We start from the raw sequence: 17,038 nt of genomic DNA, 5'->3' as shown, positions 1-17,038 counted from the left end.
GGATCTCAAAATACTATTGGGGTTCAATTTATCTATTCTCAAGAATCTTGAACGATACCTCCCCTAAGCCTTCTCTTCAGGGTAAACAATCCCAAACTCTTCAAACAATCATTGTAGCACAGATGCCTTAAGCTGGATATCAGTTTGGTTGCCCAATGCAATGCTTTATCTTCGAGAGGAGGTGGGAGTTCTAAACATATATATTTAATTTCCTGTTGGCCACAGAGCAGTATTGGTGGAAGAAGTCTGCTAGGGCTCCCACCTGTCCAGTTTGGACCTGGAGCCTAAATGGGAAGTAGTCCAGTTTTTAAAACAATGTTTTTCTCACCTACTTTGTCTTATAATGTGGCTTATTAAGCTTCTCAACCGGCAAAGAATATCACGACTAAAATCATGAATGATCCCAGGCCGTGCCCTTATTCTGCCCCCTGTCTAGTTTTCTTGGCTGAAAAATGAAGAATGGGCATGAGAAACAGCAGCACACAATTTAATTGGAGAGCGAGGGGAATACATATTAAAAAGTTACATGTTTATTTCTAATTGTTAGCATTTTGACAAAATGGCACATCATGTTTTCTCAAATCCAGTGATATTTACTTGTAAAACCAACTATGTTGTTAATTACTTGATGAAACACACTTTCAGCAGTGTACCAAGTTTAATTGAATTGACTCTTATTTCACTTGACTGAAAATCAGACTTGAGCAGTGTGGTGTTATTTGGAGCTTGTATTGAAGATGTTGTACTTCGTGATAAGTAAGTACTGCATTATTTTGAAAAGCATGAAATTTGCTCTTTTGAGAAATCTCATGGGTGAAAATGCTTTTGATTTGTGTCATAATTTTTATTGAGTCTCTTTAGAACAATATCCAATAAAGTATTCATGATTAGTCAGCAGTCCTCCTTTATAAGTATCTTTTTAATTGCTGATGACTTTTTCAAAGCTTTAAAAATCACATTTTACATTGTTTTCAATAAAGTAGACGTAGTAAGTTTTTAAATAAATCTAAAATTATCTGCTCAATGTCTGGTATTTCACACTGTCTATATAACAGTCATAGAGTTATACAGCACAGAAAGAGGCCCTAAGGCCCATCGTGTCTGCGCCGGCCATCAAGCCCTGTCTATTCTAATCCCATTTTCCAGCACTTGGTCCATAGCCTTGTATGCTATGGCGTTTCAAGTGCTCATCCAAATGCTTCTTGAATGTTGAGAGGGTTCCTGCCTCTACCACCCTTTCAGGCAGTGAGTTCCAGATTCCAACCACCCTCTGGTTTTGCCTCAAATCCCCTCTAAACCTCCTGCCCCTTAACTTGAAACTATGCCCCCTGGTTATTGACCCCTCTACTAAGGGGAAAAGTTCCTTTCCATCTACCCTATATGTCCCTCATAATTTTGTACACCTCAATCAGGTCCCCCCTCAGCCTTCTCTGCTCTAAGGAAAACAACCCCAGCCTGTCCATAGCTGAAGCGCTCCAGCCCAGGTAACATCCTGATGAATCTCCTCTGCACCCTCTCCAATGCAATCACATCCTTCCTATAGTGTGGCGACCAGAACTGCACACAGTATTCCAGCTGTGGCCGAACTAGCGTTTTGTACAGCTCCATCATAACCTCCCTGCTCTTGCCTTCATTAGCCGAGGCATAGAATATAAGTATCCCATATGCCTTTTTAACCACCTTATCTACCTGTCCTGCTGCCTTCAGGGATCTATGTACATGCACACCAAGGTCCCTCTGATCCTCTGTCCTTCCTAGGGTCCTACCATTCATTGTGTATTCCCTTGCCTTGTTAGTCCTCCCAAAATGTATCACCTCACTTTTCAGGGTTAAATTCCATTTGCTACTGCTCTGCCCATCTGACCAACCCATCTATATCGTCCTGTAGCCTGAGGCTTCCCTCCTCGCTATTTACCACTCCACCAATTTTCGTGTCATCTGCGAACTTACTGATCATACCTCCTACATTCATATCTAAATCATTAATGTACACGACAAACAGCAAGGGACCCAGCACTGATCTCTGCGGTACACCACTGGACACAGGCTTCCAGTCACAAAAACAACCTTCGACCATCACCCTCTGCCTCCTGCCACTAAGCCAATTTTGGATCCAATGTGCCAAATTGCCCTGGATCCCATGGGCTCTTGCCTTCTTGACCAGTCTCCCATGTGGGACTTTGTCAAAAGCCTTACTGAAGTCCATGTGGACTACATCAACTGCACTACCCTCATCCACACACCTAGTCACCCCCTCTCAAAATTCAGTCAAATTGTTTAGATATGATCTCCCCCTGACAAAGCCATGCTGACTATCCTTGATTAATCCTTGCCTCTCCAAGTGGAGACTAATTCTGTCCCTCAGAATTTTTTCCAATTATTTCCCTACCACTGATGTTAGGCTCACTGACCTGTAACTCCCTGGTTTATCCCTATTATCCTTCTTGAATAATGGTACTACGTTAGCAGTCCTCTGGCACCTCCCCTGTTAATAATTCCTGTGTCTGGTTTCCAAGGTCCTTTATGTGCAAATTGTCACTTTTGTGCATTCTCATTAGTTGCTTGGCCCCAAAGTCTTTGATCCTTCCCAGCTGAGACCCGGCTACAGATATACTGTAGTTTGTAGCTCCTCTAATCTGATGGATACAGTTTTGCACCTAACGGTTCTGTCAAATTTTGACCCTTGGCCCCAGCCTCCTCACCTTGGGTCTCCCTCGTACCTGAAAGACTCCGTGCAAGTGGGAGCAAAGCCTACTAGGGTATCCACTACTGACGGTCAAAGGCCCTGTTTTGGGAGCCAATGTCATTGAATAGATAAGTCAACAAGTGGAATTTGATCTCAAATCAAGTATCTCATCTTGGACAGGAAATATCTCCGTGTGATAGTGAAACAATATCCTCAACCAGGGCTAGGCTATTGAAATGTCACAGCTTGCGGGGTCAATAAATGGCTGTCAGGATGACTTTATACCCTCTGTGCAAACCTTCTAAATCAGTTATATGGTTGGCAGCCAGTCCCTTGGGTATATTGTTTGAATGATCTGAGGAAGTGACAATTTTCAACTTCCTTTTTCATGAACTGGTTCAGAAACTTGGACCAAGTTAGTGGAGCTCTCCTTTTTCTCTTGGAAGATAAGCTTCACAATTATGTGGGGTTTTTTTGGTCCCTGTAGCGTAATTTTTTGGTGTTTGGAAAATGTATTTTTGAAGTAACAACGTATTTAGATCTAAATCAATTACTTTATTAGTGTCTCTTGTTAATAACAAATAATGATAGCCTGCAATTTTCATAGAGACTTCAAATTGCAAGGTCTGTTTTATACTGATCCTAGCTTGTATACATTTTCCCCAATAACTGAATGACTGACTGTACTTTCAAAGACTTGAGTGATAAGACTTTGGCCTGGATTTTAGCCTGGAGGTGAGTTGGTGCAAAGGGGGTTGGTGGGGGGAGGGTGTGCTATTGTGAGTTTGGTAAACCCAGAAGAATGAGTTTTAACTGTAGGACGCCTTTAAAAAATTTTCCTGTCGGGTTCCTGCCTACAGGCAGCCTGATTGACAGACTAGAGGCCTTTTGGGCGGGAAGCCTGCTTCACAAGGCCAAAACCAAGGCGATCAGGTAGGTTTAGTGTTGGGGTCCCAATTGTGGGGGGGAGGGGGGGTGCAATGGTGGTTGGAGGTAGCAGACAGATTGCTTGGGGGATGAAGTTTACTGGGTAGTTTGTTGAGCCTGGAAGAAACACTCCTGCTCCTCATTGCCCACAAGCAGTGCTGTAAAGGCACTTACCTTATGGATTCAGCCCTTCTCTCCTCCTTTCAGCTGCCGGGTTTCCCGAGGCCTGGGAAACCCGGCCGACATGAGTTTAAAAATAGAATGGCTGTTAAAATGAAGGCAGGCAGCCTCATTATAATTTTTAAATGATCAACCCGCTTCCCGTGAGCGGATTGGTCGTCCATTTCCATTAAACCCGGAAGTGGCGGTTTGGGTTCCTGTTTCAGATTTTTTGAATTTTAACTTCTGACCCAACACCACCCTACCTGTTTTGGGAGTTAAGATTCAGCCCTTTGTTTTTGAGTTACAAATGAAAATGTGAATGCTTACACCAGGGCTACCTTTTCCCTCTTTCTCCATCTGTACTACTACCCATGATACAGGCTTTGCACAAAGGATGACTTGGCATAGGTAACACTAACTGATATACTATCAAACTATTGTAGTCAACATGAACTGGAAGTTAGCAAACCCCTATGATGTCTCTGCATTCTTCACCCCTCCCTTACCAAAGACCTTTTATATTGGAATACCTCTCTCTAGGTACAATGCCAAAAGTCTAAAACTGTTCAAATCGCTGACACTGGAGAGATACAACTGTCCAGACAGATACTGTGTAGTCTGTTCAAAATGACAAAGGATTTTACGGCTTCATAATGTGTTGCCTTAAATTGTTTTTCTTGGTATTAATAGTAGTGGCTAATAGGAACAGGAGTAAGCCATTCAGCCCCTGTTGTCTGTTTCACCATTCAGTTAGCTCATGGCTGACCTGTACCTCAACTCCATTTACCTGTCTTTGCTCCATATCCCTTGTGGGTGTACCTTCACCACACGGACTGCAGCGGTTCAAGAAGGCGGCTCACCACCACCTTCTCAAGGGCAATTGGAGATGGGCAATAAATGCTGGGCCTTGACGGCAACACCCACATCCCATAAAAACGAATTAAAAAAAATACCCTTAGCTAACAAAAATCTATTGCTCTGTGTGTTGAAATTTTCAATTGACCAGCATCCATAGCCATTTGGGGGGGATATGAGTTCCAGATTTCCAGTACCACTTGTATGAAAAAGTGCCTCCTGATTTCACTCCTAATTGGCCTAGCTCTAATTTTAGATTATGCCCTCTTACCCTCCACTAGAGGAAATAGTTTCTTTGTATCTACCCTATCTAATCCCTTTATCATTTTAAAGACCTTGATTAGATCACCCCTCAACCTCCTAATCTCAGGAAATACAAAGCAAATTTATCCAACCTGTCCTCATAATTTAACCCTTTCAGCCCTGGTAACACAGGAATCTAACTTGAGCAGACAGTAATTTCCTGTTAAAAGTCTTTTTAGATGCATTTCAAGAGACAAAAACATTCAATGTGAACATTATATGACTGGTTTAAGAACGCTTTTATATCTTACAAATTATATTATAGTATTAATATTATTTGATACTGATTAAGCAATAATATTTGGAGCTTGGAGTTTAACGATTAACGATGGCTCATAATTTGCTGTCAAAATAACGGTGAGGCTAATGGCACTCGCTTTTATTTATGCGCAAATGTTACAGCAACGTCAGGCGAGGGCAGATGTGCGGTTAAATGCAGAAATCCAAAAGCTACTGTCCGAGATGTGCCACTTCCCCGTTAGCTGTGTGAAAACAACATCACGCTGTCTGCCTCACCATTGAAATGCATTGAAGTTTCTGTACTTGCGGTAGATACGAACTAAACTCATCACAGAACGTTATAGATGGTCTCATGGTCACAGGGAGCCTGTTTTGGACCCATTTAAGGTCCGTGCATATTTAATTATGCTTGGATTAGATGTTCGATATTCTTAACGATTTGCTAAGTGTTAATTACTGCCATTGAACCTCTCTGGCACTGAAAAATAATTATTACAAGTGTGGAGTCTCATTCCTTCAGGTTTTAATTGTTGGATATTTTAAAAATATAAAACTAAAATCAAATGTTTTACTTTTCCTTTCTGCTTTTTTCCTCTGTCTCTTAATTGAATCTTTCTTTCCCTCTGTTTATTTCTCTTTCTGTACCTGATTTGGCATTGAATACACCCACTCCAATTTACACTTCATTCTCAGACCTTGTGCTGTTTATTTCACAACCCTTCAATTTGATTGGTTATGGAGATACACAGTTACTTACCTTGTTCACTCCGATCCCAGATGCCCAGTTTCCCTCACTGCACCATGATCTGCTCACACTTTCAGCAACTTGCAGTGCAAAATAATGAGATTAAACGGGCAAGGGCAAGTCTAACTCACGGCAGATGCCGTTAATTGCCCTACTACAGCAAATTGTGGGCCACTGAATTGTGCTAGTTTTCCAATTGTTTGGTTTTACTTGTGCAATGTCTTTTTCTAATGCTCATACTTTTAACACCCAAGCGGCTATTTCCTTTTTGTTGTTGGAAGGAGTTCAAGTTTTATATGTATAACAAAATTGTTGGTTTGCTTTCCTTCTCCTCCCCAGGTATGGTGATGCAGTGAATAATAATCTAGTTGTAGGAACTCTGGCCTGGCCATCTCCCTGGGTTATTGTGATAGGTTCCTTTTTCTCTACATGTGGAGCTGGTTTGCAGAGCCTAACTGGGGCTCCACGGTTGTTGCAAGCAATAGCTAAAGACAACATCATTCCTTTCCTGCGGGTTAGTACAATGATATACTTGTTTTGATTAAACCTTCTCGCTGCTGCAATTTACAGAATACATTTTAGGAAGGTGTTCATGCAAATTAACTTACCTGTTGTTTGTGCTCCATACTTAATGGAAACTTTCAAATAAATCTCATCTTTTTTTATATTTAAAACATTTTGAAGAGCAGGTCAGAGGCTGGGTATTCTGTGGCGAGTGTCTCGCCTCCTAACTCTGCATAGCCTTTCCACCATCTACATGGCACAAGTCAGGAGTGTGATGGAAAACCCTCCACTTGTCTGGATGAGTGCATCGCCAACAGTACTCGGGAAGCTCGACACCATCCAGGACAAAGCAGCCTGCTTGATAGGCACCCCATCCACCACCTTAAACATTCACTCCCTCCACCACCGGCGCACCATGGCTTCAGTGTGTACCATCTACAAGATGCACTGCAGCAACTCGCCAAGGCTTCTTCAGCAGCCCCTCCCAGACCCGCGACCTCTTCCACCTAGAAGGACAAGGGCAGCAGGCACATGGGAACACCATCATCTCCAAGTTCCCCAAGTCTCACACCGTCCTAACTTGGAAATATATCGCCGTTCCTTCATCATTACTGGGTCAAAATCCTGGAACTCCCTCCCTAACAGCACTGTGGGAGTATCTTCACCACACGGACTGCAGCAGTTCAAGAAGGCGGCTCACCACCACCTTCTCCAGGACAATTAGGGATGGGCAATAAATGCTGGCCTTGCCAGTGACACCCACATCCCAGGAATGAATAAAAAAACAAAAAAAATTGAAGTATCTACAAATTCTGCAGTTTTTTTTCCAGCTGCCTCCCTTACATCACTTCAAGCTGTCCCTGTGTACACACCGACTCATTTGCACATTATTCAAATAATGCAAAACTTTTTTTTTAAACTGGTTTTTTTTAAACAAAAGATTTTTAAGAAATCAAATGACTGTAAACCTTTGACTCATTCCAAATAAAATTAATTAGAAAAGAATAGCTGGTTCTATTTTCCACTGTTGATTGCGGGTCCCTGTCCACATAACTGATGGAGTAGAGAAATGCATGTGAAAAGCAGTATTTCAAAATGTTTCAACTCTCATCTGCCTTTTCACTATAATTAGTGAAGGTAGGCATTTCAGCCCCAGTGTCTTTTTTTATTTTTACAAACCCTCAGTTTGGTTTCCTTCAACTTTGCTGACAATTCGCTTGTTTCTTTGTCCTAATAATATTCTTCACTAAGGTTGTCCAGTCTTTGTGTCTTTCTTCCAGCCTTCATGACACCAAACACTTGGCGAAGGTCAAAAACAGGGATGGGGGAAATGTGACAAGTGTGTCCAAAATGTATTTCCATGGAACAGGATCACTTGTTTAAGACTAATAAGTGTTGTGTTTTCTTTCCTCAAAGTTACTGGTTTTGACACCCTGCCTTCCCTTGCTTGTCTGTGTAAAGGTCATCTTGATTATGTTTTTAAAAAAAAAAACATTCTATTTACCCTTCATATTGCTTTGCATCATTTATATTGAATGTTACTTTCTTCACTGAAACAAGACACATGGATAAGAACTAGCATTCTTCTCATTTAGGCACAGTGTTAAGTGTAAGTGAAACTGCTTAATAAGCATTTTGAGCATTTTTACTTTCACCAAGGAGCCTGAGCAGATTTGTTAACATGAATCTTAAATATGCTGCCTGGTAACCAATGCAGAAAAGGACAAGTAAAAACATGATCTGGACCAAAACCGTATTAGTTATGCTATAACGCAGCTAATATTATTTGCTACATATATGTAAAATAGTGAACCCAATTTAACAATTTTGTACATTTTCTCTATTTTAGTAATAAATCGGTCACAGTTTTAGTTTCCCTTCTTTTGAACTCATTTTCTTTGAAGTTAATTAGAAATGGTGGAAATAAACCATAAGCTTGCCTCAAAGCAGATATCTCCATATTGATAAATTGAGAATAATGATTAGGTATAGAAGTCTTGATGTATAACAGTTCCTAGCTGAAAATTCTTTTGAAAGCTATTTTAAATTCACTTCCTTGTCATGTTCTGGTCTGTCTTCTCCTCACTGTCATTTTGGTTTCTCTACGGTACATCAGAATTGTAGTCTCTTATCAGTAAATTTTTGAAGAACAAAAATGTAGCTTTTTTTATACCCTCTGTGTATGATCCAGAAAGTATACCGTATAAAATTATAGCTTCAGTAAAGAAAACACATGCATTTATCTAGTACTTTTCACATCTCGGGATCCCTCAAAGCGCTTTACAGCTACTATTTTAGTAACCAATCTGTCACCAAAGTGTCAATTCCCCTTTTGAATTCAGAATTTCTTTGCTATGATGGAGAAATGAATAAGAAATATTAATGTGGCTAAGTTTATGATTTTTGAATTTTAAGATCTTGATGGTATCTTTAATATTCTAGGTGTTTGGCAATGGAAAAGACAATGGTGAGCCGACCTGGGCCCTTCTTTTGACAGCCATTATAGCTGAACTTGGAATTCTGATAGCTTCTCTTGACATGGTGGCTCCCATTCTCTCAATGTAAGTGGAATTTCTTGTAAAAACCTAATTTCATTTTGAGCGAATCACTGTTTTAAATTTTAATCTCTTAAGGATCTTTAGTTACACTGTTTTCTGCATCTCTTCACTTTTCCTTTTTAAAAAAATATTTTCTTTCCCTTTCCCCTCCACATTCTTTTGGATGTCTGTCTTTTTATTTTAAAGTAGCAACTTCAAATTTCATTGAGAAATATCCAAAATCTAACATTGGCCACTAGGTAGAATATGTACAACATTATGTGAATAAATAAAAGACTGCATGTACAATTTTTTTTTTCATACTGCTAGGATGGGAACTTAACATTCGCTTGTTTACATCTGTGTTCTCAGTCACTTCGACCATAGTATTCGATACTGAACATTTGTCAGATAAATCTAACAGTTCTACGACTGGAAAAATAACTTCATAAATGGTAACAGGAGAAACTCTCCCGGTTTTCTGTTCTGTGCTTTTGATTATTAGACTTTTACAATTAACATGATAGGTTCATTTTTGATCAGGATGAATAATAGGATCATCTAGCGTTGTTACTGATCATACAGCTGTAATTGCTCTAGTATTCTTGGTCTCACAGATCTTTCTTTTCACATACAATGCATTTATAGAATCACACCAAATTTAACTGCATATTTTCAACATTGTTTAGTAGCTTCTGATTTGGTTTAGGGAGTAATTTCAAAATGTTGCTAAACTCTGGATTCCTTTACTTCAGCTCCCTCTTTGTGAGAGATTTCTTCCTTGAAGACTTGGGCATTTCTTGTAGAAAGCCAGATGAGTATGGTATTGAAATTAAGCTACAAAATGAAACTATAGAATAGAGAATGCAGAGACGCCCAGAAAAGAATGTAGAGAGAGAGAAAATATAAAAAGAAAAAATGAAGAGATGCAGAAAATGTGGAGGAGTGGGGACGGGGAGCCCCATAACTACAGTGTTACAATGTTGAAGCAAAAAGTCTTAACTTTGCTTTGAGTGACATTTATTTTCTGGCTTCCCCTACGATATACGAGGAGTTGGGATGTTACTCTGCATCACTTGGTTCCTGACAGATTGAGTCAGTAACTGCCCTGAAGATATCTGCGACGGTGACTGTGGCTTTTTTCTCCCACCCCTCAAGAATAACATTAATGGATGGCAAAAACTTTCAAGGGTGAAGAGCATGAGACAAGAAAGTATAATAGAGAAAAATTAGATTTGGCCCCTGATTAGGACTTCAGTTTTTGCATTACACTTCACGGAGGACTGCACTTTCTCCTTACAATGGCCAATTTATCCTCGTTACTCCCACTGCCCCCATCTCTTTATCATAGTCTTTTTCACTAATGTTTGGCTTTTTTGCAGGTCTCTGGACTTGCTGGGTTTAAGGGATTCTCCTGATGCCCTATTGTGCCTGGGCTCTGTTCCTCAGGCAATGGCTTCATCTGTTTTTTTTTGTATATCCTTCTATAGTTCTATTTGTTCCTGATGCTTTGGAATTTTTTTGGATGGTGTTGTTCCACTTTGTTTCTTAATTGTTTGTGCTTTGAAAAAGTAAAAATGAAATTAGAACTTTTGAATTTGCAGAAAAAAGAATGAAGAAAGTGAAAATAGAATAATAAAAATAGAATGAAATGCATGGAAAAAGAATCAAGCTAAATAATACATATTCAAATGTGAAAGTAATTTTAAATTATCAATTGCATCTTGAATGGTACAGTGTGAGCAACTAAAAAGAGAAAGGCATTCACAGATCACATTCTAGTTACTGTAATCAAATTGTTCACTGCTGTATAGGAAAAACAAAACCATAGGAGTTTACAGCATTGAAGGAGGCAATCGAGCCCATAGTATCTTGCGTTTTGTTTAATTTTAGAATTATACAAGTAATGCTCCCATTCATATTTTGCAGGTTTTTCTTAATGTGTTATTTGTTTGTTAACCTGGCCTGTGCAGTACAGACACTTCTACGAACTCCCAACTGGCGTCCAAGATTTAAATACTACCATTGGTAAGAACAGATTTAAAGGCATTAAATCTATCTTGTACTCTACATGCTTAAATTAAGAAATGAGAAACCAGATGAGCTTTGTATTAGCTTCTTTTGCCCTTCAATCTGGATTATTTTTAAATTGTGAACTGCAAAGTTTACATACAAGGATGATTTGTGGTATTTGAGGTTGTACACCATTCTGATACATACAGAGAGGAATCTAAACAGTTATATGCAGTTGGGTATGAGTGCACATGGACGGGAATGGTTTTGATTTTTATTGTCAGTTGATCACAGCAACATGTATATTTAATGTAAGTAATTTTAAAATTCTCATCAGATTATAAATTCTCTATGCTTGTGATCAACTGTTAAATAGAGTCATAGGGCTGGATTTTGTCAATGGAGGTGATTTGGAGGCAGGACTGCTGCTTGTCGTGTCAATGTCCCGTCTCCATCCTCGCCTGAACATTCAGAGGGATTTTCCCCTGATTGAGCTTGTTAAGCCCGCCCGGCGGGCTCAGCAAGCCAAATAGGGAAGAAGTCACTGACACATCACGTCAACGTCAGACGTGCTATCTGTCAAGACTTCTTGAAAGAAGAAATGACGTTTGACAGCTCTGTGAAGCTGTCAAACACTGACATTCTCTTGCGTTTGATTCGTTTTTGTGGTGAGGACTGAAAAAACATTGTAAAAAAGTAAATTTCAGATGTCTGATGGATCGGAGGGTCCATCAGCCATTACCTGAAATTGACAAGGTGGATGTCCGCTCTCCCGATCCAGCACGGCTAAAGGCTACAGAAGTTAAAAAAAGGTAAGTGAACACTTTTAAACTTATCACTCACCTTGCATACTTACACCCATCACTCACCTCTACACCTTACTTCCAGGTGCCTCCGACTGCCGCAGACCTCCTCCACGTCTCCTCCAACCCGGCGGGGTTCTCCGAGGTCGGGAAGCCTTCACCTGTGAAGGTAAAATGGCACTAATCCCTTTTTCTGCCTGTTAACTACCTGTTAACAGGCAATTAAAAGGATTAAAAGCCTTTCCCGCCTCCAGGAGACGGGACCCGAAGCTGCACATCTTCCCACCTCCTGGCAAAAGGGCACGGAGGCGGGATGGGGGTGGGTTTGCCACCCACCCCCAATTTCTCCAATTTTACATGCTGTCCCGCCTCCCTGTCCGCCTCATCGGGGCTTGGAAAATCGAGCCCATAGAGTTATACAGCACAGAAAGAGGCCCTTCGGCCCATCGTGTCCGCGCTGGCCATCAAGCCCTGTCTATTCTAATCCCATTTTCCAGCACTTGGTCCGTAGCCTTGTATGCTATAGAGCTTCAAGTGCTCACCTAAACGCTTCTTGAATGTTGTGAGGGTTCCTGCCTCTACCACCCTTTCAGGCAGTGAGTTCCAGATTCCAACCACCCTCTGGGTGAAAAAGTTTTGCCTCAAATCCCCTCTAAAGCTCCTGCCCCTTACCTTGAAACTATGCCCCCTGGTTATTGACCCCTCTACTAAGGAGAAAAGTTCCTTTCTATCTACCCTATATGCCCCTCATAATTTTGTACACCTCAATCAGGTCCCCCCTCAGCCTTCTCTGCTCTAAGGAAAACAACCCCAGCCTGTCCAGTCTCTCTTCATAGCTGAAGCGCTCCAGCCCAGGTAACATCCTGGTGAATCTCCTTTGCACCCTCTCCAATGCACTCACATCCCTCCTATAATGTGGCGACCAGAACTGCACACAGTATTCCAGCTGTGGCCTAACTAGCGTTTGTACAGCTCCATCATAACCTCCCTGCTCTTGCCTTCATTAGCCGAGGCATAGAATATAAGTATCCCATATGTCTTTTTAACCACCTTATCTACCCGTCCTGCTGCCTTCAGGGATCTATGTACATGCACGCCAAGGTCCCTCTGATCCACTGTCCTTCCTAGGGTCCAACCATTCATTGTGTATTCCCTTGCCTTGTTAGTCCTCCCAAAATGCATCACCTCACACTTTTCAGGGTTAAATTTCATTTGCCAATGTTCTGCCCATCTAACCATCCTGTCTATATCATCCTGTAACCTGAGGCTTCCCTGCTCACTATTTACCACTCCACCAACTTTCGTGTCATCTGCGAACTTACTGATCAGACCTCCTAAATCATTAAAATGCACTACAATCAGCAAAGGACCCAGCACCGATCCCTGCGGTACACCACTGGACATAGGCCTCCAGTCACAAAAACACCCTTTGACCATCACCCTCTGCCTCCTGCCACTAAGCCAATTTTGGATCCAATGTGCCAAATTGCCCTGGATCCCATGGGCTCTTGCCTTCTTGACCAGTCTCCCATGCGGGACTTTGTCAAAAGCCTTACTGAAGTCCATGTAGACTATATCAACTGCACCACCCTCATCCAGGCACCTATTCACCCCCTCAAAATTCAGCCAAATTGGTCAGACATGATCTCCCCCTGACAAAGCCATGCTGACTATCCCTGCCTCTCCAAGTGGAGACTAATTTTGTCCCTCAGAATTTTTTCCAATAATTTCCCTACCGCTGATGTTAGGCTCACTGGCCTGTAATTCCCTTCTTGAACAATGGTACTACGTTAGCTGTCCTCCAGTCCTCTGGCACCTCCCCTGAGGCCAGAGAGGTTCTGAAAATTTGTGTCAGAGCCCCTGCAATCTCCTCCCTTGCCTCACACAGCAGCCTGGGATACATCCTGTCGGGGCCTGGTGATTTATCTACTTTTAAGCCCGCTAAAACCGCTAGTACCTCCTCCCTCTCAATACTAATTTGTTCAAGTATATCACAATCCCCCTGCTGGATTTCTATGCCTACATCACCCTTCTCCATAATGAACACAGATGCAAAATATTCATTTAAAACCTCACCTACATCTTCCAGCTCTACACATCGATTGCCACTTTGGTCCCTAATGGGCCCTACTCTTTCCCTGGTTATCCTCTTGCCCTTAATATACTTATAAAACACCTTGGAATTTTCCTTTATTTTGCGCCCCCCCCCCCCCCCCCCCCCTCCTTCGCTCTCCTAATTTCTTTTTTAAGTACTATACTCCTCTAGGGCTTCCACTGTTTTTAGTCCTTTGTATCTGCCAAAAACCTCCCTCCCTTTTTTTCCTAATCCATTCTTGTATATCCCTTGACATCCAGGGTTCCCTGGGCTTGTTTGTCCCACCCTTGACCTTTACGGGAACATGTTGGCGTTGTACTCTTTCTATTTGCTTTCTGAAAGACTCCCATTGCTCTGATGTGGATTTTCCTACAAGTAGCTGATCCCAGTCCACTTTGGCCAGATCCTGCCTTATCATATTAAAATCTGCCTTCCCCCAATTTAGAACCTTTATTTCCAGTCCATCTTTGTCCTTTTCCATGACTACCTTAAATCTCACCGAATTATGGTCACTGTCACCAAAATGCTCTCCTACTGACACTTCTGCCACTTGCCTGGCTACATTCCCTAGAATTAGGTCCAGTACCGCCCCCTCTCTTGTAGGACTTTTTACATGCTGGCTCAAAATGCTTTCCTGGATGCACTTTAAGAATTCCTCACCCCCTAAGCCTTTCACACTCTGACTATTCCAGTTAATATTGGGGAAGTTGAAATCCCCTACTATTATTACCCTATTATTTCTACACTTCTCTGAGATTTGCCTACATATCTGTTCCTCTATCTCCCCCTGACTGTTTGGGGGCCTATAGTACACTCCCAGCAAAGTGCTTGCCCCCTTTTTGTTTTTAAGTTCTACCCATATGGCCTCATTAGAGGAACCTGCTAAGATATCATCCCTCCTTACAGCAGTAATTGACTCCTTGATTAATATTGCGACACCCCCTCCTTTTACACCCCCCTCTGTCTCGCCTGAAGATTCTATAACCCGGAATATTGAGCTGCCAGTCCTGCCCCTCCCGCAACCATGTCTCTGTGATAGCAACAATACCATACTCCCGTGTGTTCATCAATACCTTCAATTCATCTGCCTTACTCGCAAGACTCCTTGCATTAAAATAAATGCCATACAGCCTTGCCATACTCCCTTGTGCCATTACTCTTTGCTCTGCCTTCCAGGCTGATTTGTTTTTTCCTCTATATTTGGCTGTGCATCACCCCCTACTATAGCTCCACTCCATATCCCATCCCCCTGCCAAGTTAGTTTAAACGCCCCCCCCCCCCCCAAAAAAGTACTAGCAAACCTCCCCGCAAGGATGTTGGTCCCGTTCCGGTTCAGGTGCAACCTGTCCGACTTGTACAGGTCCCACCTTTCCCAGAAGCAGACCCAGTGATCCAGGAAACTAAAGCTCTTCCTCCTGCACCAACTCTTTAGCCACGCATTCATCTGCTCTATCCTCCTTTTCCTATACTCAATAGCACGTGGCACCGGGAGCCTTTGAGGTCCTGCTTTTTAATCTGCTACCTAGCTCCCTAAATTCTTGTTGCAGGACCTCATCCCTCTTTCTACTCATGTCGTTGGTACCAAAGTGAACCATGACCTCTGACTGTTCGCCCTCCCCCATCAGAATGCCCTGCAGCCGTTCAGTGACATCCTTGACCCTGGCACCAGGGAGGCAATATACCATCCTGGAGTCACGTCTGCGACCACAGAAACGTCTATCTGTTTCCCTTACGATAGAATCCCCTATTACTATTGCTCTCCCACTCTTTTTCCTCCACTCCTGTGCCGCTGAGCCACTCATAGTGCCACGGACTTGGCTCTTGCTGCATTCCCCTGAGAAACCATCTCCCCCATCAGTATCCAAAACGGAAAATCTGTTGGAGAGGAAGATGGACCCAGGGGACTCCTGCACTACCTTCCTAGTTCTTTTACTCTGTCTGCCTGTGCACTCTTTACCTGCGGTGTGACCACCTCGTTCAACGTGCTATCCACGAAGATCTCGGCTTCGCGGATGCTCCACAGTGACGTTAGCCGCAGCTCCAGCTCCGAAACACGGATTTCGAGTAGCTGCAGATGGAGACACTTCCTGCACATGTGTTCACCCTGCACACCTAAAGTATCCCTGACTTCCCACATAGCACAGGAGGAGTACTCCACGCTGCTGAGCCGAGCTGCCCTGCCATGTCCTACCCTTAATTTACTCCCTTTACTTCCTTTAAATTAAAGAATATTAAATACACTAGGGACCTTACTTCCCTTTAAACACTACTTACTCTAAACTAGAGACCTTACTTTTACTCTAACGACTGGACTATAGAAATACTTACCAGGTCCTACTTAACAATCAGCTCCTTCCCTGGTTGTGACGTCACTTTAGTGGTTTCGCGGTTGTTGTTGTTTGACTGTTCCCGCTCTCGGAATCTAGGTCACGTAAAATGCAAAATTGTATAAAGGTGTATTTTAATTTGCTGTTTCTTCTTGTAGGGCTTTGTCATTTTTAGGGATGAGCATGTGCCTTGCACTAATGTTCATTTCTTCGTGGTATTATGCTCTTGTGGCTATGGTTATTGCAGGAATGATCTACAAATATATTGAATACCAAGGGTGAGTACTAAAAGGTTTACAGGTTTTTCTTAACTACATGATGCTTTTTTTTGTAATTCCTCCTTAAGTTTCATTTCTTTGGTTTTATTTTTAAATCACTATGGAGTTATAAAGAAACTCATAACTTTAAAGACCAAAACAGTTAAATTGAGGAGTTTTGCTCTTAAAATGATGGGCTGGAATTTGCGGCATAATAATGATGCACCTACAACGCACGCGGTTATTATTTCCAGGGAATTGTGGCGTGAGTGACTCGGGCCATTGCTAACGCCACGCCATAATTTTGTGATACTTTTGCTTTGCTTCCCCTTTCCTTTGCTGAAAGAGTTGAACATCTAATTATAATTCCGACTCCAAAATATATATGATAAAGCACGGTCCCCATTAAAATTGATAGTGAGATCAGGTTTGCTGAATTAAAACCACGAAGATCGCCACTGCCACTTACATTATTGCAGAATGGCGCTGGTGGGCTGAGTATACAGGAATCATAACAGGAACATGTTTAAAAGAGACAACGTTGCTTCTGGCCATTATAATACAGTTGCTATTTCAATTCTACA

The 17,038-nt window shown here is 42.0% G+C and overlaps 1 protein-coding gene across 5 annotated transcripts in view; it reads left to right on the top strand.

The window, feature by feature from the left end:
* slc12a4 (solute carrier family 12 member 4) overlaps positions 1-17,038 on the top strand; it is a 184,102-nt gene that overhangs the window by 132,094 nt on the left and 34,970 nt on the right. For all 5 annotated transcript variants that reach the window (XM_085991376.1, XM_085991377.1, XM_085991381.1 and 2 more), the window contains exons 11-15: positions 699-756; positions 6,258-6,432; positions 8,865-8,983; positions 10,889-10,987; positions 16,356-16,475. In XM_085991376.1, coding sequence (XP_085847502.1) covers positions 699-756; positions 6,258-6,432; positions 8,865-8,983; positions 10,889-10,987; positions 16,356-16,475 — 571 coding nt within the window. The remainder of the gene's footprint in view (positions 1-698; positions 757-6,257; positions 6,433-8,864; positions 8,984-10,888; positions 10,988-16,355; positions 16,476-17,038) is intronic.

Source organism: Somniosus microcephalus, chromosome 6 (assembly GCF_052327205.1).
Source record: "Somniosus microcephalus isolate GS21.2 chromosome 6, FLI_Smic_1.0, whole genome shotgun sequence".
NCBI classification, from domain to species: domain Eukaryota; kingdom Metazoa; phylum Chordata; class Chondrichthyes; order Squaliformes; family Somniosidae; genus Somniosus; species Somniosus microcephalus.
Note: the sequence above shows the minus strand (reverse complement) of the source record. Positions and strands in the feature narration are given on the sequence as shown.